The sequence below is a fragment of the Syngnathus acus genome, chromosome 21 (assembly GCF_901709675.1).
Source record: "Syngnathus acus chromosome 21, fSynAcu1.2, whole genome shotgun sequence".
Lineage (NCBI taxonomy): Eukaryota > Metazoa > Chordata > Actinopteri > Syngnathiformes > Syngnathidae > Syngnathus > Syngnathus acus.
In genome coordinates this window covers 8,951,863-8,974,018 of record NC_051105.1, presented here as the reverse complement: position 1 = coordinate 8,974,018, position 22,156 = coordinate 8,951,863, and the positions used below count along the sequence as shown (strand labels likewise).

Here is a 22,156-nt window from a genome sequence, read left to right as displayed (position 1 = left end):
AACTTTCAGACCACATCTGTGTGGCAAACAAGGACTATGGGAACAATAGTCCAATATGAACCTCATATATTGTTCAACACATGAACAAACTGCATAACAACCTCAATTAAATAGCGAGTCAATGCAAATAAATAACAGCGTCAATAAATATTTTCTTGAATAATAAATATTAAATACTTTTTAAATATAACCTTCAAGGCAAGAAACAAATTCACCCTTGGAATGTAACCTACACAAAATCTCTGGCTTTGCGTAATACTCAGTTTGCATCATTCCTATTCAAGCAACAAATGGAGGAATTTTGCATGGAATCGAGCACTGGCTTCCAGAAGGAGAAACGTAGCTGTGAAAAAGTTGCCGTTGTCAAGACGGTTTCCTGGAAACACAAGAAAGAGTTAATGGATTTTTGATGGGGTGTCATTTAAAGAAAGGTCACACTGACTCAACTTACCCTCATCATACATGTAAAGTAAATCAACGATAATCTCTGAGAACGTGTTCTCGAGATGGCGGACGAAGGCGATCCTTTGGACTTCTGAGCCGAGGCTTTTGTGAAGCTGCTGTACCAAATGTACCACCCAGCCTATCTCATAGCCATCCTTTTCACACACCTACATATTACAAATGCAAAAAAAAAAATATTACGTGTTAAGAGCTGTGAGATTTTCCCACTAGATGTCAGAAGTTACAGCAGTAGCTACCAGAATAATGTAGACAATCAATTTGGCAATGTCTCTGATAAATCCAGATTGGGCCCTGCTTGCCAAGACGGTGTAGCAGAAGTTATTGCCACACACCACCAAGAGACGGGCAACGTTCTCCACGTGCCATGGCTGAGGAATGGCTGCAAATGGAGAACTAAATCAACTCATTCTATTTATTCAGTGTACGTGGACACGTCGTTCATGGCACTCGGATGTTGTTACCAACAATCTCCTCAAAGATTGCTAGAGTTGTTTGCATAGTCCAGTCTTTCAGTTTGGGTTTGTTGAAGAGCAAAAGAAGGCTGCTGGCTAGCTCCCACAGAGCACCCTGAGGCAGCTCCCGTTCCACCAGATCCTGCCAAATGATGGGGCCTGCAAGGAACAGTGAAACGCTGCCCACCGACTGTCTTACCAGCAAAATGAGAGTTATCTCACCTTCAGACAGCTGTGGCCCATAGAGGATTAAGAGTAAGTGTGCCTGGCTGACCATGGGCCAAGGTTTCAGGAGTTGCAGGAGCCAAAATTGACAGTCTGACTGGTTCATAGACAAGTCTAACAAAACCTTGCGACAGAAGTAGCGGAGCTCCAGCTCTTCATAGCACTTCAGGCCTGCATAAACAGAGAAAATGGGAATGGGCGATGTTGGTGGAACAAAGAAGCAATTCAACAATATTGAAATGCTTTTGAACAAATAAAGGCCTTACCTCAAATTGATTCCCACTAAGGTTAAATTGAAAGAGTATATTTGTTTGTACAAGTGCTATTTGGAGTTCAAGATGAACTCTACACGAGGCTTACAATATCTTCTCAGCGAATTAGATCCCAGATCGCAATTACTCGACTCTTGGAAGAAATTATAGTGACTCACCCTATTGAAGCTGTAAAAGCCTCCGAGCACTTTACTGGAAGACTTTCTACAAGACTTCTCTGAGAGACCCTTACCAGGTTTCCTGATAGTAGTGACTGTCTCGATTTTATTCAGCAAATTGGTGACTTCACACAGGAAGTGGAACACTCTTTGGCACTCAATCTCATCCCACCCTGCAATTATGGTCTGTGAAAGAAATCAATAGAAAATGTGTAGCATTTTTTTTTTTTCTATTTGCATTCATCATTTGACAATTCACCTGCAGAAAAGTTCCATATCTGGATAAACCAATGCAATTCGGTGCTGAGCAAGTCTCCCACAAGAAACAAGGAACCTGAAAACCATGTAAATCTGCACATTATACATTATCAAGTTTTTTTACCTAGTTTTGTACCTGTGAAAACTTTTGCAGGATACATTTCAGCCTCTCCTTTGTAGGTAGTAACATGGTGCACCGTTTGAACAATATACCTAAGAAAACAAGACAACAATACTAATATAGTTACAAATAGTTGGGGATATCAGGTTTCAAATACAATTTTATTTCAGTACGACCTTTAAGTACAATATTACCTACACAAGTGAACTTTCCCTTTTTAAATGTGTCCAACTGTTTCAGTACTTTTAGCCGTTCTCTATCATGAAGCTAATGTAAAAAGAAACATCACATGAATTTAAGTCCATACAACTGCTTACCTAGGTCTCTGAAATGTTTACCGAAACATTCCTGCTCAGGGCAATCGGTCTTATGAAGGTTTTGGTGCATGGTTTTGCCCCTCAATGTCATGGTGCTTATGTAGTCCATCATATATCCATTCATGTTCTTGGAAGCTAAGCTGAACACACTCAACTCCAGCACTGGAAAATGTTTGTCAAAAAGTTTGTTAGTGAGTGAAAAGCAATAACAAATCCAAACCATTGATTGTTTGCATTCAATACACGAGCAATACAATGTGTTATATTTTGTCATACATTACAAGTAGTGTATTTTAATCAAGCAATACATTTAAATGGGAGATATTCTGAGTTTGACTCGGAGCTCACAGCTGTACCTTACCAGAGAGCTTGTCTAGAATCAGATGAAAAACTTCTATTGGAAGTTTTTGGAAGAAGTTTCTGCTGTCCATCATCTGACTGCGAGTCTTGACGGCGACCTGACGGTAATTCCAACTCGGCCTACTGTACCTTCTTGCTTTTACTCTCGGCATTATTGACTGTAAAATGTCAAACATGTACACAATCTGCCATTATTTTCTGGTCTGTAAATACACTGGAAATAGTAGCTTGCTAGCTAGTTGGCTAGCTATAAGTATCACTAAGTAAATGCGCTATATTGCCACTCTTTTATATACAGTGTAAATAAATACAGTATATATATTACACACCTGTAATACAAATAGGCAAAAGTAATTTTTATACATAAAAAAAGTAAACTCACCAATTTATTGAACTTGAACGAGAGCTTTTAGTGTAATGACAGTCGGCAGTAGCGCGAGACGTTCAATGTCCTAATTTATTGTTGTACACATTACACGAAATTGATTTGCCTGTAGAAATAACGCCTATTAAATTACTTTGGTATAAATAAATAAATAAAAAACCAAGTAAATAAACACTTTACTCTCCACTAAATATTATATATAATATATAATATAATAATAATTAACAGTAATAATAATAATAATACTGTTTAATACTATATTCCATATTACATGTTTTAAGTGTGATACATTTTGGTTGGACAAATGTTTTGGGGCACCTTACTGTACTGTTACTAGAACCAAAAATGTGATTAAGTGTCAACCCTGAACCATGATCTTCCAACTAAGGTACCAAAAGTCTTACACAATTTCTGTAAGAAGAGGTGTCCTTGAGTTTCTTACACAGCAAGTCTGCTAAGATGTGTGTCACGCAAGACAAAGTATAAATGGACACCCAAATGTATTATGTTATCGTGGAGCACATTGCACAGCTACGCTCAGCTGCTAATCACAGGATTATTCCGTCCAACTAAGACTATTAGGTGTTCCACATTTAAATGGCGTCTCCCACACCACAGGCACGCTTTGCAGAGGATCATCACATCAGAATTGAGCACTTGCAGAGGGAAAAGCTGGGGAAATCATGCCTCATTGTTGTTGTGTCCTTTCGTTGCAGGTGGACCACAAAGGGCAGCGATGTTCTTAACAGGAGATGAGAGAACAGCTTCTGATGGAGGGCAAGCTCTATGTATGTACCAGATTGACATGTGTCAAGCTCACCTGTGTTTTTAATAGTCACATATAGGGCTTCTCGGCTAAATCTGTGCCCCTGTGACCATGGGTAGACCTCTCATGCAGTTTTTGCCATGTAGAGAATATTCAGGTGTGTTTTTACAGCAGTCATTCATTCACAGCCCATCTTGTGTAATTTCAGTCATGATAGTAAATCAACGTTCACGGTTGAACTTAGTCTGTTCCAGAATGTTGGTCGACATCTAATTTGTTCAGATTCCCCCCAAATATTTCCTATAGCTGTTCAGTTAAACTCTTCAAGCTGGTGCCATATGTATCCAAGTTATGATTTAATTGTCATACAACAGATAAAAAACTGCAACCAAAGCAACACATTTGGTATTTGCGTAATAAAATCGCTAACAAAAAGCTGGCAAGGGCTAAACAGAGGTTGCCATTGTTGTGAAACAGCCGAGTCATTTCTCAAGGCCTTTATTTCCCTTGGCCTTTTATTCAAAACACGCAGCACAAAAGAGACAAAGGAAGTAAATGCTTAACTAAATCAAAAGAGTTGAGCTGCTGTTAAATACCCGAAGCAAGTACGTGCAAGGTGAGCTCATGTCACAGCACATCAGAAATTGTTCTCTTGGTCAGTTTATTGCAGAGGTCATAAGAGAGGTTTTATAGTGTGAGCATTTTCAAAGTTAGTGGTTTATATCAGTACACTGCTCCAAGCTTGGCTGGTTTCTGTCAATGTTTAATTTCTTCCCTCCTGAGGGGCGGCGAGGATGTCGGCAAATAGACCAGCACGGCGTGCCCTCCTGGGAGAAACTTTAAACTGAACGCTGCTCTCATTAGTTACAGATGCAGACACATGCCACTCAGCAGAGACTGATGTCGGAATAGTTTCAGCTTCTTCGCTTCGCACTTGAGGAATTGCTCAGAGTCCGTGACAAAATGTAAGCTCGCTGGAATTCGCGAGTGCCCTTAACTGGAAGAGTCAACCACATCTGCTGCCTATGGGACTCAAGAATGCGTTTGTTATTGAAGGTACCTCAAAGTCCGTACAGCTTTTGTGCTTACGTATTTTAGATCTGATAAATGTAACAACTTAAGATTTAATATTTACTATGCACTTTGGATTTGAAACTACGTGTGGAACCTTTGCAGCTTGGGAATCTTGCCAAGTGAGTCGAACATGGCCAGCACTGCAGTTCAGCTCCTCGGTTTCTTCTTGAGCCTGCTGGGGTTCGTGGGAACTGTAGCCGCCACTGTGCTCCCACACTGGCGCAGCTCAGCCTACGTCGGTTCGAACATCATCACGGCCACCGCTTACATGAAAGGCCTGTGGATGGAATGTGTCTGGCACAGCACGGGCATTTATCAGTGTGAGCTGTACAGATCTTTATTGGCGCTGCCGCAGGACATACAGGTACTGTGGTGCATATGCACACTTTTCAAACTTGTATATTTCTTCATTAGAAGCGAGGTGAAAAGAATCATGTTGCGTAAAATGTCTTTCCTCCTCATCATTAGGCTGCCCGTGCACTCATGGTGCTCTCCTGTGTCACCTCCGTCCTGGCGATTGTGGTTTCTGTGATGGGGATGAAGTGCACCTACTTTGCCCACGGCTCATTAATCAAGTCCCCCCTGGTCATGAGCGGAGGGATATGTTTTCTCTGTGCCGGTTTACTCTGCTTGACCACAGTGTCCTGGACCACCAATGACATCATCATCGATTTCTATGATCCCTTCCCTCACAACGGCATGAAGTACGAGATCGGCCTGGCGGTGTATCTTGGTTACGCGTCGAGCTGCCTCAGTTTGTGCGGAGGACTGGTACTGTGTTGGAGCAGCAGAGGTGAGCGGTCGCAGAGACGTCCCCAAATGCACAGGAGTCGGTCTTCAGCTCCTCCTCCTCCGTACATCAACAACAGCTACCCGCCGGCTCCTCCGTATAATCCTCCAGAGGCCTTGAAGGGCAATCGCGCATCCTCGCTTTGCTCGGCCTCCAGCAGTGGCTACAGACTGAATAATTATGTCTAAAGTCTGTGCGGAAATGTTCTCTTAACACCTGAGCGATGCGTGGAACTGAAATACCGTATGCCAAGACAGTCAAGTGAACTTTTCTGACCTCACACAGCAAAGGAATCATCACACTGCAATGTGGGAAGAGTACCACAAGAGGGCGACATTTATTAGTAGATGGAAACAGTGGCAACAGCTAAGGCCGCTTTAACAGTACAGTACGGTTACAACAGATCACTTTTTGTCGTATTTATATTGGAATACTATCCGAATGACGATGCAGATACATACTCCATAATAGTGTTAGTTTTAGAAATACTTTGTACCTCGGTAAAATTAAGAAAATCAAGTATGATTTGTTAGGGTGGCACCACGTCAATGGACAATAAAGTGACTGCATATCATTTGTATCATTTGCATAATTATATCTGTCTATTTATGTATATATATATATATATATATATATATATATATATACGTATGTGTGTACGTGTGTGTGTGTGTAACCCTTCCAATTAGACTCACTGTGTGCATTGCAGCCTAGCCTGTCAGCGGTAACTGTCATAACACTGTCGCTAACAGCTGTCACACTTAGAAGAATATTTACATTAAGGAGTAGGTATTGATTAACAGTATGGCAAAAAAATATTTCACGACTCCTTGTAATTTTTCTTTTAATTAATGATCAGTCTTTAGCACATTGGGTGCCTATTTTTAACCTTCACATTTAATACTAATAAATAATAAAAAACACTATTGCTCAATACTAGGGACAATGAGTATCCATCCTTCTAACTGAGCTTAAATGAAGTATTGCCAACTACTTCATTATTTGCAAGTGGTGACTTAAAGGAACAACAACATAATGCAATATGTCAACACCACCTGTAGCAAAAACGACACACTAAATAAGAGTCAAGCCATTGTTTTTTCCCATCGCTACCACCTCATAAATCCACTTTGACGTGACATTTGGTACTCCGAACTCGAGTGTTGAACCTGAGATTTAGTGATGCGGAGCTCTCCCGATTGATTCGCAGTTGCAGATCTAAAGTGGCCCATAAGATTGGGAACACTGACACACAAATCATTCAACTTAACCATCTTATAACCAGAAGTGTTTTAAAATAGTTAAGCAAGCAAAGGCAGTCCAAAAAGTAACCAAGTTAACATTTCAAATATGATATTCACATATTGGAAAGGTTTGCAAGTGACGCACAGCCTCACTTGCCACTCTCTATTAGATGCTATTTTGGTCCTGCCCTGGAAGACATTCATCTAGCATCTACCCACCCTGACAGCATCCAATAAACCCACCACTCCCATTCATCTCCACACCCACGACAAACCACCCCCACCCACCTTTTTCCACTCTCTCGCTCCCTCCCCATCTTTCTCTCTCTTTCTCTCTCACACACACACACACACACACACACACGTACTACGTCCCGCAGATGTGCCAGGGATTTGAAGACTTAAAAACACTGTAATATAATCGTGTTTGGACTTTGAACATCACTAAATGGTGAAATATAACTTCCATCCAACAAGGCATCTTCTTTGATTTAATTTTGGAACCTTCTTATTCCTGCTTTTGGCTGTGGTTGTCAACTCATTCAAAGAAAAAGGTGAGATGATTTTGTCATGTTTTCCACTTGCTGAGCTGTTATGTTTTGGCCTATCTGCGGCCACAGTGGATATTGATCATTTAAATACGGATCAATAATGTTTAGTCGCACCTGAGAAATGATGAGGTCAACAAGGTGCTGAGACTCAAGATCTGGTTCTTAGGATGCGGCACATTGGAGTTCAAATAATAACTCCAGATTAACTTCTCTGTTAGATATTACTAAACCAACCTGTACACAGTAAAAGATAACTATGTGGGACTTTCCTTTAAAAGGTGAATATTTAATGAATTCTGAAACCTACAACGTCCAGTTTGGATTTCGGTCATAAACTTAATGGATGAAAAAACAGGCATGAGCAGAATTCAAAGGCAAAATATGTATTTTTTTTAGCCTCATGTGCAGCATATGAGGGTTATTTGATGTGTGTGTGTGTTCATTTCGTTGAGAAAAACATGTATAATTTGCACTTTAAAGGTTGTAATAGTAAATGATTATGTTAGAGAGAAGGGAAATTTGCACTACAAGAGGTTAAAAATGTTTATCATATTTTGTAATCTCATCTATTAAATATTTGAATTTTCTTGTTATAGTGAAATAAGACAAAATATTTAAAGAATGCCTTTTAGTCTGTTGAATATTTTTTTATGCAATTTGTATTTAGTGATTATATATATTACACAGTCTGTTGGACCGCTTAAATTTAGTACATTTGTTTATGTAAATAAATCAATACAAATTATTTATTTATTGATTGATTTTTTTATTAAACTGCCAAGCCATGTTTCTCTCTAGTGTTGCCGTTTTCTCAATGAGCAATTGAAGACACTGAACAAGATGACCATCCACGTCGAGGGTATCGTGGCTATTGTACTTTTTTATCTGGTGATTCTCTTCGTGGGCATTTGGGCGGCGTGGAAGAACAAGAATTCCGGCGTGGTTGATGGCAGGGACCGGAGCGAGACCATCATGGTCGGTGGCCGGGACATTGGCTTATTTGTGGGTGTATTCACTATGACCGGTGAGTAGTCTAATTTAGTTACCATAGCAACAAAGTAATTGGCTGATATGGACCGTCTCTTTTTTTTTTTTTTTTTTTTTTTTTCTTCAGCGACTTGGGTAGGGGGAGGCTACATCAACGGGACAGCTGAATATGTCTACTTACCCGACTATGGCTTGGCTTGGGCCCAAGCACCCTTTGGCTACGCTCTCAGCCTGGTACTAGGTTAGAAGAATTTCTTGTTGTGTGGAGTTTGGCTCACTCATTACCTTTGTTGTGTCAACTCCTATAAAATACACATCTGAGTGGATTTGTAGTGACATCATTTCTAATGTCTTCCAGGTGGCCTTTTTTTTGCCAAACCGATGCGATCCCGTGGCTATGTCACAATGTTGGATCCTTTCCAACAGCTCTACGGGAAAAGGATGGGGGGTCTGCTTTTCATCCCCGCTGTCATGGGCGAAATCTTCTGGTCCGCAGCCATTTTATCTGCCTTGGGTAGGTGATTCTGAAATCCTATCGGTCCAGATTTGACCAGTCCCAACCACTGTGCACTGTACACGCAAATTAAATGGACTTCTGCTAGATACCAGATCTGTATTTTCTTTTCATACTTTGTGTGGCTTTTTTGTTTGGCATTTGTGAAAGTTCTCTTCCTACTATTGTCCCACAGGTGCCACTCTGAGTGTGATCGTGGACATAAACATCAACATGTCCGTGGTGATCTCAGCCCTGATTGCTATCTTCTACACTCTTGTGGGAGGACTCTACTCAGTTGCTTACACAGATGTAGTGCAACTCTTCTGCATCTTTGTGGGTTTGGTGAGTCTCGCAGTCAAACCAAGTGCCAGAAACATATCAGATATCGATTATCAATGAATACTTGCAATGTTGTCATTCTATGTCATCTGACCATCAGTGGATCAGTGTGCCTTTTGCGTTGTCCAATCCTGCTGTGTCAGACATCAGTGTGACAGCCAAGGAGGCCATCCACCAGTCACCCTGGCTGGGGAAAATTGAGCCAGCAGACAAATGGCTCTGGGCAGATAATTTCTGTTTGCTGGTAAGTTATACCCGTCTTCAGGAAGAGCCATCATGCAAACCAGTAAATCCGTCAGTTTTTATAGGGTTGATGTTTATTTGGGGGCAAGGGCAATTGTGTGATGAAGCTCCGTAAATACGATTGTTTTTCTGTTTCCAGATGTTGGGTGGGATCCCCTGGCAAGTCTATTTTCAACGGGTTCTTTCTGCTTCTTCAGCTACCTACGCCCAGGTCCTTTCCTTCCTCGCTGCCTTCGGCTGTTTGATCATGGCAGTTCCCTCGATCCTCATAGGAGCTATCGGGGCATCCACTGGTAAATACACATTGCCAGATGTGCTGGGGCTTTGGTTTACTTCATGCACACTAAACATCATGATTCTCAAAGGATGGAATGGTCGTTGGGCTAAATGACTCCATAAGGTCACTAATTTGATGAATCCTGAATATATGGTCAGAAATGCATTTTAAAGTTTCAGTATCATCTCTAGACTGGAATCAGACTTCCTATGGGGCCCTACCTCCAAAAGAGAGAGATGAATCCGACATGATCCTTCCGATTGTGCTTCAGCACCTCTGCCCGCCTTACATCTCCTTCTTTGGCCTGGGAGCGGTGTCGGCTGCCGTCATGTCATCCGCAGATTCCTCCATTCTATCTGCCAGCTCCATGTTTGCGAGGAACATCTATCAACTTGCTTTTCGACAGTCGGTAAGATTGCGACCTGTTGATTACAAAATGGAAGCATTTTGAACCAAGTCGTTTGCATATGTCAGCATTCCTAAAGCAGTTCTTGCTGAAGTGTTTTGTCTTTAAATTATTAAGACAATGCAGTCATGATGTTTAATGGTGTCATCAATCATAACAATCAACCAAGGCAAACAAATCTCTCATCCGGTACTTGATGGATGCAAATTCCAATGATGCTTTTCTAATTATCCTCTAGGCTTCGGATCGTGAGATTGTCTGGGTGATGCGTCTCACTATCTTCGTTTTCGGAGCCCTCGCCACAGCCATGGCTTTGTTAACCGGAACAGTATACGGCTTGTGGTACCTGAGCTCGGACTTGGTCTATGTCATCGTCTTTCCTCAACTTCTTAGCGTCCTTTTTGTCAAAGGAACAAATACGTACGGCTCAGTGGCCGCCTATGTCTTTGGTCTTTTGCTACGAATCGGCGGAGGCGAACCATATTTAAAACTTCCTCCCTTCATCTATTACCCTGGATGGGTGATCCAGGAGAAGATACACCACCTCACCGGTGATGTCGAGTATTTTGTCCAGCAGAGATTCCCCTTCAAGACAGTATCCATGTTGGCATCCTTTTTAGCAAACGTGGCATTTTCCTACCTGACAAAGTATATCTTCGAAAGTGGTACGCTGTCACATAAGTACGACTTCTTCGATGCTGTGGTCTCCAAACACAGCAAGGAGATCATGGACAAAGCCACACTGGTGAGCCATGATAATATCATCCTATCGGAGATGACGCCCGTCAAAGGAGCACTGGGTGCCTCCCTCGCAGCCACCTTCACCAACAGAGAGGTCCTGAGCAATGACGAAGTGTCAAGTCCTGAGGAGTTTCAAGATGAAAATTAAATGTTTAAAGGCACAGCGGGAAAGAAAACTCACTACTGCCACACAAGGAGTCAAAGCAGTGGAGATCTGCACTGGCTTCCATGTGATCCTACATGTTTTATTTGATCCTAATAATGTTGAATGAGGTTCCCAAAGTCAAGAATGTTTCCAAAACTGGTTATGCCAGGTTGGATGCTTCAAAGCTTGAGCTTTAGGAATTGGAGATTGGTGCAATCTTCTGGGTCTACAATTCCAATGTTCAAATGGCAAATTTCAGTGTACATGTCTGTAATCTTTTGTGTGTAGCCGAGAATATTCCATGAACAGAAACGTATTTTCCAAACCGAATGGTTGGTTTTCTCTTCATGAGCTCAAGCTTCTCGTGTGGTGGCCATCAATCATGACGGATCCTTACTTGACTTCGGAATATCTGACGCCTCCTTTGTTTTGGATATTCCTTGCTTAGAAGCTGAGATTCGACTGTTGACCAGTTGAGTCAAGCATAGTGTTATGTGTTAAAGGAATATTCTCGCTACAATGTATATCAGCTTGTCTGAAGTTCTATTTGCATAGAGTAAGTTTATGAATAGAGCAATAATATTTTTAGTACCGGTATCCATGTTGTACAGATATATGTAATACGGAACGTACAATTAGTTATAGCTGGCGGATTTTACTTGTGTCTTAAAACAAATCACATTTGCAGTAAAGCCTCATCCAGACCTCATAAACAAACTCGTAACCAAAGTAGACGGTTAGATATGAGATTACATTTCGTCACCAAATAAATGTCTGGTGTTAAAGTCTTTTGTGAAAGAAAAATAATGTATGAGATGTATTCCAATATTTTTTAATTTTTTTAAACATTGCAGTATTTTGTAAGTGTAACCTAATGAATCCATATAAAACAAATGAGACTACTACTGCTCAGTAAAATACTGTACAGCAGTAATGCACCAATGCAGTCTCTGCCCACCAGCGTTGGTGGATGAAGCAGACAGGCGGACATTTTGTTTCTAATTACAGGGACTGACGAAGTGGTTTTTGAAAAGGACAAAAGCAGCATCAAAGGTTAGGCTGAAAATTATATCAAGCAAATTAATGGGATCAAAGACTAGTGCCGTCGAAATTTGGTGGGATGACACAGGGAACCTCTTCGCTAGTAATATTATTGATAGCATTTTCAAATCTATCATCATGGCTATTTTGGACCAGACGGACACTTTTTATTACTGTTTGCCACTGACACTTTGCTTTCCTTCGACAAGTCTGCCACTGCAGGTTAGCTGAGACAGGAAAAGATTGTTTCCCCTGCAGGATTGTTTGTCAGCACTGGTCATTATTGATCCAAACAGGCAATCAATTAGTCCTCCGGACACTTGTTTAATGATGTGGAAAAAAGGATGAGTTACAAAAACATGCTGTATTTATTTTTCCATTATTAAGCGCTTCTATTTCTGTACATGTGTATTTTTAGTTAAACATCATTCCTTGTCCTGTTTGAAGAATCGAGAAGTTGTTATCGCTGTATTATTGTTATTTCTTTGCAATTGTTCCTGTTGTTGGAGTACATCGCTTTTTGTCTCTTATGTTGTACTTTGCTGGTGTCTTCAGTGGACCCACTATAATCAGGCGATGGGAATGACTGGGTTAGAAATGCTGCCAGTTGTTGGGAAATTGATTTGTAAAAAAAGGCTGTCAGTCAAAAGTTGTTGTCACTTCAATTGCTGGTGCAGTGCAGCGATATGAAATCGTACTTAGTGTTGGCACGTTCTCACAATGTCGCTAAAATTTATGGGACTAAAGCAAAACACCACCAAAAATATTCAGCTTCAAATTGGGGGTTAAAAATGGATAAATGCTAGAGCCATGCGAATTTCTGAAAAAGATGCGGCACCTTAAAATAATTATTATTCATTTAATAAGAATGTCAAACTCAAAGAAAAAGTTACAACTGTGTAAATTGCAATGATGCTGTATTTTTGTGTGATAAATGTACTGTTAACAGAAAAATGAAAATTTCTAAGCACTGCATTCAAAAATTAAGGATTACAGATGAATATTTATCCATACTCTGTGTATAAATGTAAAGCTGTGATCATATGTTGTAGGTTTAATAAATTATTTTGCAGACTGAAAATGTCTAGACTATATGTACGTTTTACAGATTTCATTGATCCTATGTACAGTTTCATCTTGCAATTCAAACAATATCTAATTTTTCTACTATAAGTGGTTCAATTGGAAGTGCATGCACACAGCGAGCGGCAGAGAAAGGCAGAGGTAGAGAATAGCCATTAGTGTAACTGTCAACAAAACCTGACACAGCACCAATTGATTTTTGCCTGTAGGTGACGGACATGAAATTACTGTAATAATATGAAAAAAGCATGTTAAATGTTGCAGCTAGCACAGACAAAATGGATCGGTATGCAACTGGTAAATGAGGGCACGGGAAAATTCTTCTTCATAATAGCTCCCACGGCAGGAATTCAATTGAATATTATTTTGCCAACCACTTTCTCTCTTTTTATTAAGAGACTCTGTTGCAAAGAAATATGTACATAAATTGTGTGTGCTTACATATTCCATAGGTTTATCACCACAATCCTTTATCTGAACTCTTAGTGTGTCAAAAATATCTCCATTCTTCACACTCAAAGCGAAGCCCCGGGCTCCACCACTGTAACTGTCCTTCTTGCTGCTTTCTGTGTGTTTTTAATGACAGTTCATTCCCTGAACATCATTAGTCGTGTGCACAAACATGCGTGCATTCATCCCCGCAGCACTGCTCATGACTTATTCTCATTTAAAGGCAGAAAATACTCTGTATTATGTATAATCAGATCTTTTATCTTTTAATTACATTCATTGTGAGCCTGCATTATGCAATGCTTTAATTTTTAATTGATTTCCCTGTCCTCAACCTTTAATATATAACGTATCTATCTATATCTATTGATCTGTCAGTCTGTCCATCTGTCAATCTGTCCATCTTTCTATCAATCTATCAATCTCACTTCTTGAATGTATGCTAACACTGGTAGTGAAGGTTGCTGGGTGGGATTTCATGATTAAACTTGTCTGACCAGTCTATCCAACAATCAATTTTATGCCACATGTCCAGTTCAGGGTCAAGGGAGAAGATGCTGTGGCCTTGTCTGGTTGACTTTGGATGAGAAGCAATTGAAACCCTGGCCAATCTGTATAACTATTCACACTCGCGTTTATATCGACAGTTTAGCATACCATGATGCTAACGTGGATTTATTTGGCATGAGAGGAACCCGGTGGCCTGATACCTAATTAATAACAAAAAGTCATATGCCAAATTTGTTTTAGTATACCAACAAAACTACTTTAGCTTCCATTGCTAAAGAACGTAACAGATTTTTGCAGGTTTTTTATTAAGCCCAAAGAGATAGTAGCAATCAAAACCGAGCGTCCTCAAAGCAGCTAGTTCACGTCCTTGCTTCAGTCCTTCACCAACCAAGCGCAAATAACCGTAATGGGAGCAAAACACATTTCTTCTGGAATATAAATAATGTTTCTTAGCAATAAAAGTGGCAGTCATCAATTCACTCTCACTTAATTTAACAGCAAATTGACTGCAAAGGATTTTAGGACACCATGTGTAGATACCAAATGTTAACATTACAAAGGTTTGACTTCAGGAAGGTCCATGAAGGCACGGATGTTTGATTTTGGGGTGGGAATATTTTACTGGCCTGCTGGAAAGAAATTCCCACAGACAAATCCTTAAATCTTGGAGAGCTTTCATAAAAGTTAAAAAGACAACCTTCCTGTGAGTATAGCTTTAATAGAAAGATGCCAACAGAGTCTAATAGTCTACATCTGTAAATCAAGCTCATTCCAGTGGCAGTGACTGGTTGGCTGCTGAGAATATGCAAATAGACTTTACAGCAGATGGCGTATAAACACACTCACACACACACCAAAGAGTTACCAGAGCACATTTTATTAATTTTCTGTCAACAGGCACGTAAATTTTGTAAGGATTTAATGCCGAAAGGGTTCTGGAGAGAAGCTCGGTAACAGACAGTGGCTGGAAAAACACACGTTTCAGTGTGTAAACATAATAATGATGTTTGTGTGTGTATTCTACAAATACATGAGTCAAACTGATTATCCCACACATATTCCACAACATGTCTATGAATAATTTGGCGATGGAATATTTCTGCTTAATCCACAGATTAATTGGGAATTCATTATTTCTCATTTATTTTTTTATTATTTCTTCATGGAGGAGAGCTTCCAACTCCCCACAAACTTTAACAGAAAATGGACTGATGGATGAATGCAATATTGCAAAGATCCAAATTAACGCTTTAATGGTGCAATATAAGTGAAAGCATTATTGATAATCATTATTGACCCATTGGCTCACTTATTTCAAATTATAAATCACCAATCTACTTTGACGAATGATTGGAAAAAGGCCGTTGTTAGCTTACCTTAAAATACTGATCAATGCAAAAGCTTCCTCGATTGAACTGTGGTAAGTAATGAAAATGGGTGTTTCTGTCTTTGGTTTTCCATATTGATCCTGGTCAGTAGTAAATTATTTGGCTCCATTTAAGACTTGTTAAGCCCAAAGGAAGGGGTGACACTATAAATGCTGTAATGAACTTTAAAAAAAAGTTGTATATAATTGTTTTTTTTTTTCCTTCCTGACTCTGTCTTCCACTGGTTTCGGTTTTATTCGTTTATTATTCTGCGGAGGTGTGGCAGCACCTGTTACAGCAAGCAGCCACTGTTGTTGATTAGAAGTGACACCAGCGGCAGGTTAACAGGGCAGAAACATTTATCTGGCTAACAGCCCTGGCAGGGCTCCTCCACTCGGCTCTCCTAATGCTTTACAATGCTGTCATTTAAAGATGACTTATTACAGGAGAAGAGTTCGCTTGCCAATATGCTCCTTAATCAAACTGACGCACACACACATGGCAAGGCTGTACGAGGCAGCCTGACAAAAATTGTGAAAATAACATTGACCAAGTCCAGACGCTTCTTCATCGATGCTCTTTTATTTTTTTTTAAATGTATGACGCTGCTAGCTCACCTATCAGTTATGACTTTGTGTATTTACGTGTAGCTCTGCAGTGTGATTACTCAAAAGCAAGAAGAAAGAACAGACAGTGTAATAATGTCTGGTGAATGTCGTGGCCTAATAACGTCTCACTAATTGGACATACACATTACTTATTGACAATTGAGGTTAATAATTGATTCATTAACGAGGGAACGTGAGACCAGTGTGAGCTAATTACTGCCTTTATTTTTAGTCCATTTGCAATCGAAGGTATTTATGTGAGTATCAATTCATTAGTGTAACGCCGCACAGTGACTGAGATGAAAGTTGCTGTTGAATCGTTTCAATAAAATTACATGTATTTTAAAAAAAAATAGAATCCTTTTTGTAATCAAATATTTTTTAGACAAGCAGCCATCAAAAGCACAGAATTCATGAGGTCATTCATGTTTCCCCATTCAAATGAATACGCATCAGCGTGTATTTTCACAATGCCGTAAAATGTAAAAAGCTACAGATTGCCGTTTGCAATTCCAGTTCTCCCTCTGCACAGGAAACGGCAAACGCTAATCGCATTACCTGTTCTGAATGGGGACTGCTAATTGAATTTAAACATGAGCTAATCCACTTACCAATTGATTGGTCCTGTGGGTTGGAACACCCCATTTAAATGCAGAGGAATGGTCGTTACGTTAGGATCACTCTCATTATTTATATTCTTATCGTGTCATTATTTAATCGCAGTTGTGTTATTCTTTATGTCCTTTGTTGGCATTCAATGAATAACATTGAAAAAGACTCGAGGAGAAAGGCTGATCAATACGTCTATAAACTATTTGTGTTCCTTTCTGTCAGGAAGGATAACTGCAGGTGTTTGCATGCATATCTGTTTTTTTTAATTGTTTGAGCTTTATTTACTGGAGACAAATATTGTTTTTTACTATCCCATATTTTTTATGCCAGATAAGCCACAGCTCATGTTGAACTTTCAACAAAGTGCATAATCCATGTCACCATTTAAAATGGGTTTTTGGTTAGGGGCAATGACAGTATAGAGTGCATTTAGCTCATTAGCATAAAGCCCTGAAGACTGAGAGCTTTGGAGCTTGAAAAACAACAAACGCACAAAAGAAAAACACCAAGCTCACTGAGACAGGCTGGTTTTTTAAGGATAGTCTGCTTTAAATACAAAAGCTGACCCATATTAGCAACAATGGGGCTGGGTGTCATACTGATGTACCTGTTTTGGACTTTAAGTGGACATACAGTGGTTATTAAAATTATTTTGGAAGAGTACAGCGATGCCAAGATGGATACATCCAAGTTTGCATAATAAGCTTTTTAGTTTTGAATGCATCAACAAAAAAAGCCTTTAGCAAACTGTTCTCATAGTTAAAAAGCATAGATTTTTTTCCAACCAAACAAAAGTATGTCGACTTTTGGTCATATCCAACATATGAAAACTGAAGATTCCAAAAATTGCTCTGTCAAACCAAGATGCACGATCAGAGAGATATGTACTAAATGCACAATTAGCATTCAACCTTCCGAAGCTCACCATCTAACCGTGGCACTCAACTGATCCGTGCTGGAAACAAAATGACAGAGCAAGTATTACACAAAAGTTAAAATAGAATTGATCGCCCCGCGTCTTGAAATGGGAAGGAAGCCATTCTCACATATTGGGAAAATAGTTTTTCATCAGTGTGATGATACACACTGTGGGATTTTGACACGTACCCACATACAGAGTATGAATCCCTTTAGCCTGTCAAGTCCTTTAGCATTCATACAGAATAATGGCCTGAATACAGGTGGGGGGGGGGGGGGGGGGTCTTATTTTTTTCTATATTAGCCTCTATTGTCATTTCAGGAATCTTAAGAATTACAGCAGCATCAGCAGATGTTGAAGAAGTGGACTCATTCAAATGATTGGGTTCTTTGAGAGAGACAAAGAGGCTATTTGTCTCCAACCTCAAACAAGCCCCAACCTAACTAGGAGATCAATACTGATATCTTTAGGCTTCTAACTGCACCACTAATATATTATCGAGTGTCTGGGTCTCAGGGAGATTGAATTTGGCCAGCACATAGTTGTTCATCTTGATGAGCGTGCGGTCACGTAGATGGAAAAAAAAATGATACAAAAAATTGATACAATGCAGCAGTGAAAACAAAAAGGTATTAAAAGTATGAGGAACATTCAAGTTGAGTAATGATTACAGTTATAGACTCTGACTGCACCAGAGAGCTGAGCTGTAGACTAGAAGAGTTCGGTTTGAATGATTATACGCAGACTTATGGTGAACTGTCGTTATCACTAAGCAGCCACTTTGACCTTGACATCATTAACAGGGAACTTGCACTTCTTTTTTTTTTTTACTTTATCGAAATGACCTTAATGTTTCAGCAGTACCTTGATCATAGAATGTAGACTTCGCTACATGCTAACACGTCTGAGAAAACTTGAGACTGACTGGCTGTTCACTTCTAAATGCCTTTTTTGAGCCTCATTGGTGAAAGAAATAAAAACAAAAATCAAGTTTCTATTTTCTTTTGGGAACAACTGCCCTTAAACCCCAACTAAACTAATTAAAAGTAAATAAAATCTTACCTCGCTTGTTGTGCTGACATTGTCCATGTCAGGTCAGGCGCATGTGTGGAAAATGCCAAATCCTGAAATGTCATCCTTATTATTTGGACTTAAAACTGTTACAAGTTCACAGACTTTGTGCATATTTAACCAATTCCAGCTTGTGATGTTGGATGAAAGAGAAATGAAATTGTAACTCATGATTCAGAAGTGCAGCCTTGATATCACAAAGAGATTCTTTGAAGAGTCAAGGTAGAAAAATAACTAGCTCACAAAAGACAATAAATAACACAACTCATTTTTATTTATATAGTACTTTCAAAACAGCTGCAGCTGTAACAAAGAAAATTATATCTACATTTATACTTATGTATAATTAGTGGGAAGGCTTGTCTCTCACCATTCACATACCTCACTGCACCATTTGTGCATTTCTTGGCTGACATAAGTGCTAAATTAGCATTTGGGGGATCATTAACTTCCCTAGATTTCCAGTCTCTCCTTAGAGTACTATGAGGCTGCTGTAATTCCACTAATGGAGTGCCTATATCCCGTTAAGCCCGGATATTCTGACAATGACTAATGTGGCTTAATTGCTGAAACAACGGTGGTTCCCCATCTATTGCCTTATACAGCATAATTGGAGCTCTTGCTACTGAAGATCATAATAATAATCACCCATGGTATGTTTAAGCACATCCTGTTCGGTGTCAAGAGGGAGTCATAATGATAGGTTTTGCACATTTGTGCTGAATCGGGTCTTTTTAATTTCTGCACGTCCAAAGGAGGCAGAAATTAAAAAGACGATAGATGCACAGGGGATACAGTTTTTCCATTCTATGATTAACAAAATCTTCCGTGTGACCTTCTGACCTTTGCGAACCTGTATTGTAAAATAAAAACGAGCCAAACGTATTTTGAAATTCAGTGTAGTCACAATGTAGTTGTATTTAATATGTAGTGGTTGGCCCAGTGTTTGTTGCAATACGGTATTCCTGCTGAGTGATGGGCTTTTTAAGCCAACACTTCCATTAGCTCAGATTGAAAGTGAGACAGCGCACGTGAAATTCATTCTCGTTACGATGCAGACACGATGGGCACAAACCGCTCACGCACATACACACCGCCTCAGACCAACGTTTAGATTGTCAACTAGGCTGACAGATGGAGAGATAGAAAATGGACAGAAAGAAATAGTGACATAGTGAAGGATTTGTTCAGTAAATCCAATCACTGGGTTACTGGAGTGTATGTGTGGTGTTTAAATGTGGTGTAGCATTGTAAGAGGTCCATGTATTCAACCGGGTTGTCACTTCAAGGATGCCCCTGGTAAGCTGAGTGAATAACACAAGCCCATCAGCTTTTATGGTGACACAATGACACTGATGAATGACAGACTCTCCTGATCCCTGATGTTTTTATTAATAAGTCACCTAAACACTGGAAATATGTTTGGCATATGGAATGAAAGACTGTAATATTTAACTACAGAAAATTATTTAAACACAGCAATTTCATGAATATTGCGTGTTGAGGAGCAAACCGAGCCATCTCAGGGGGCGGCCATTTTGCAACTTGCTGTTGACTAAAAATGACATCACAGTCCATGTTAAAAACGATGCTTAAGTACTATTGCATCATAAGAATTTGTAGCAGTTCAACATCATGGCCTTACTCAATATTTCTGCAAACTTCCAGGAATAAGCCTTGTGTGTAAATATGTAGCTATTGTACGGGAAACATAAAACAGTTCATCAAACATTTGTGCAGGATGTGTAAAGTGTTGTGCAAACAGGTAGACACAAGGGTGCTGATTGGGTGAGAGCACCGGTAATCAAGACTGAGCCGTTTGTTTAAAGAGGGATGCTGGTTGCGCTGGTTGGTCTTGATGAATTGTCACTCTCCTGCTGAGCCACCAAACTATTTATAATCAACACACTGGCAGGCTACAGGCAAGGAAGAGAAAACTGCTGCCCGTGCTCTTCCTTTTCTTTTCCACTTATTCCTCGCGTCTGTTCGGCAGGGTGAAACGAAAAATGATTTCATTCGTGTGACGTGAAGTTTTAAAACATCACCTTGTCTGTAGTGAATGACCATGGACATAAATGTCAGCTCCACTCTTTGGAGTTGCTGGATCAGATGCACAGCTCACATGCTGGCATGCATCATCAATAATAGACAGACTTCAGGCCTGCACTGGGAAATTCTTGCGATTAGACATCCCAGTATTTCACCGATTGTTGGATGATTTCAGATTTTAGTTAAATTTTTGGGATTCAGAGATATGGTGACACAAATATTCCCACGCCCACTTTATTGTTGGCCGTTTTGTAACATAAGAATGTTACATTTCGTTTTTTTCACATATTAAAATCACTTAAATTCAACGTTAATTTTTTTTCAATGTGAGGAGCCGGACTGAGAAAGTCTGTCTTTTTTTTTTTTTTTTTTTTTAACGTGTGTTGTGTCGAGTTGACTGCATTATATCACGGTCTGCTATTCATATTGCATGCTTATAGGATAAAAAATAAGCTCGGTAATAATACGTATTTTCTTTTGTATTTATTGATACTGTAGAGGCTTTATTAACCATTAGCTTATTACGTAACAAGCCAACATATAATTAACAAACAGCCCAGGAGTTATTCATCTTTGGGGAGTTTAAGCGTCGCTCTTTAGGAAACACACTCTCTCGAGGTCTAAACTGAAAAGAACAATCAAGGGTTCCATTCCGACAATAACACAGTGAAATGTCAAAGCTATATGTTAAAATGTCAGCTCCATTAATGGTGCTGCCAGTCCACGAGAGAAAAATGTCAGAGAGAAAACGAAAGCAGGCGGCAGTGAAGGAAAATGTGAAGTCATTGAAACATGCAAATACTGAGCACAATAGTCTCGTGATCCTTCACTTTCAACTTGCGAGCAGTCATTTCTTTAAACTTGGATGGCTTTGTACGTTGTGTAGCTTTGCTGTTTACATCCATCGTAGTTGAGCTAAAGAGTCTTTCGGGAGGGGCTTCAATCACACTCGATGGGGTCAGTGACAGAAACAAAAACCCCCACCCCAAAGTCACCTTTCACTGATTAGAAGGAAGTGGAGGGCACTAGAGTGGCAGGGCACAAGGAGGTCAAGAGGGGATGACAAATTCACCTTTGAGTGGGTTGATAACGAGCTGGGGTTTTTTTTTTTTAACAAATAGAAATGGAATTTGGGGAGGTTCCTCCAAACTGGGATTTATCTTGAGGGACACAAACTATTCTGCTCAACAGCCCTATTGAGTGAGCATCTAAGGGTAACATGAGTTTTTATCTTCTTGATTTTTTTTTTTCATCAACAAATTAGTATGACGCAATGCAAGTTTTACACCATTTCACTGTTTCGAGAAAAACAGAAAATAATAAAATAACTGTTCCTTCTCCACATAAACTTGACCAGGCCATTCATTGCCAGCG

General features: G+C 39.7%; 3 protein-coding genes across 4 annotated transcripts; 2 read left to right on the top strand and 1 right to left on the bottom strand.

The window, feature by feature from the left end:
- Nucleotides 1-46: 46 nt before the first annotated feature.
- Nucleotides 47-18,812, bottom strand: LOC119115306 (F-box only protein 47-like). Its single transcript, XM_037239702.1, has 11 exons — nucleotides 18,725-18,812; nucleotides 2,630-2,786; nucleotides 2,269-2,430; nucleotides 1,967-2,043; nucleotides 1,832-1,906; nucleotides 1,647-1,758; nucleotides 1,140-1,313; nucleotides 927-1,076; nucleotides 702-844; nucleotides 452-611; nucleotides 47-376 (listed from the first exon to the last, which is right to left on the bottom strand). Exons 1-11 carry the CDS (start codon nucleotides 18,749-18,751, stop codon nucleotides 276-278), a joined length of 1,338 nt encoding a protein of 445 aa, XP_037095597.1. The 5' UTR covers nucleotides 18,752-18,812; the 3' UTR covers nucleotides 47-275.
- Nucleotides 4,618-6,095, top strand: LOC119115307 (claudin-14-like). Of its 2 annotated transcripts, XM_037239704.1 has the most exons (4): nucleotides 4,618-4,835; nucleotides 4,956-5,217; nucleotides 5,322-5,410; nucleotides 5,528-6,095. In XM_037239704.1, exons 2-4 carry the CDS (start codon nucleotides 4,984-4,986, stop codon nucleotides 5,829-5,831), a joined length of 627 nt encoding a protein of 208 aa, XP_037095599.1. In that variant the 5' UTR covers nucleotides 4,618-4,835; nucleotides 4,956-4,983; the 3' UTR covers nucleotides 5,832-6,095. The 2 variants fall into 2 exon arrangements, with proteins under 2 accessions (XP_037095599.1, XP_037095598.1); XM_037239703.1 differs by having other exon boundaries at nucleotides 4,621-4,835; nucleotides 5,322-6,095.
- On the top strand, nucleotides 6,307-12,738 carry LOC119115305 (high-affinity choline transporter 1-like). Its single transcript, XM_037239701.1, has 9 exons — nucleotides 6,307-7,441; nucleotides 8,237-8,462; nucleotides 8,553-8,666; nucleotides 8,784-8,939; nucleotides 9,115-9,263; nucleotides 9,361-9,504; nucleotides 9,643-9,796; nucleotides 9,972-10,189; nucleotides 10,425-12,738. The coding sequence occupies exons 2-9, from the start codon at nucleotides 8,279-8,281 to the stop codon at nucleotides 11,073-11,075; spliced, it is 1,770 nt and encodes a 589-aa protein (XP_037095596.1). The 5' UTR covers nucleotides 6,307-7,441; nucleotides 8,237-8,278; the 3' UTR covers nucleotides 11,076-12,738.
- Nucleotides 18,813-22,156: the final 3,344 nt, after the last annotated feature.

Coding starts and splice junctions, on each gene's coding strand:
- LOC119115307 (XM_037239703.1), top strand. CDS start 4,984: ATGGCCAGCACTGCAGTTCAGCTCCTCGGTTTCTTCTTGAGCCTGCTG. Junction 5,218..5,321: donor CGCTGCCGCAGGACATACAG/GTACTGTGGTGC, acceptor CCTCATCATTAG/GCTGCCCGTGCACTCATGGT.
- LOC119115305 (XM_037239701.1), top strand. CDS start 8,279: ATGACCATCCACGTCGAGGGTATCGTGGCTATTGTACTTTTTTATCTG. Junction 8,463..8,552: donor GGGTGTATTCACTATGACCG/GTGAGTAGTCTA, acceptor TTTTTTCTTCAG/CGACTTGGGTAGGGGGAGGC. Junction 9,505..9,642: donor CAGATAATTTCTGTTTGCTG/GTAAGTTATACC, acceptor TTCTGTTTCCAG/ATGTTGGGTGGGATCCCCTG.
- LOC119115306 (XM_037239702.1), bottom strand. CDS start 18,751: ATGGACAATGTCAGCACAACAAGCGAG. Junction 2,431..2,629: donor GATTCTAGACAAGCTCTCTG/GTAAGGTACAGC, acceptor AACATTTTCCAG/TGCTGGAGTTGAGTGTGTTC. Junction 2,044..2,268: donor TAAACATTTCAGAGACCTAG/GTAAGCAGTTGT, acceptor TTGTTTTCTTAG/GTATATTGTTCAAACGGTGC.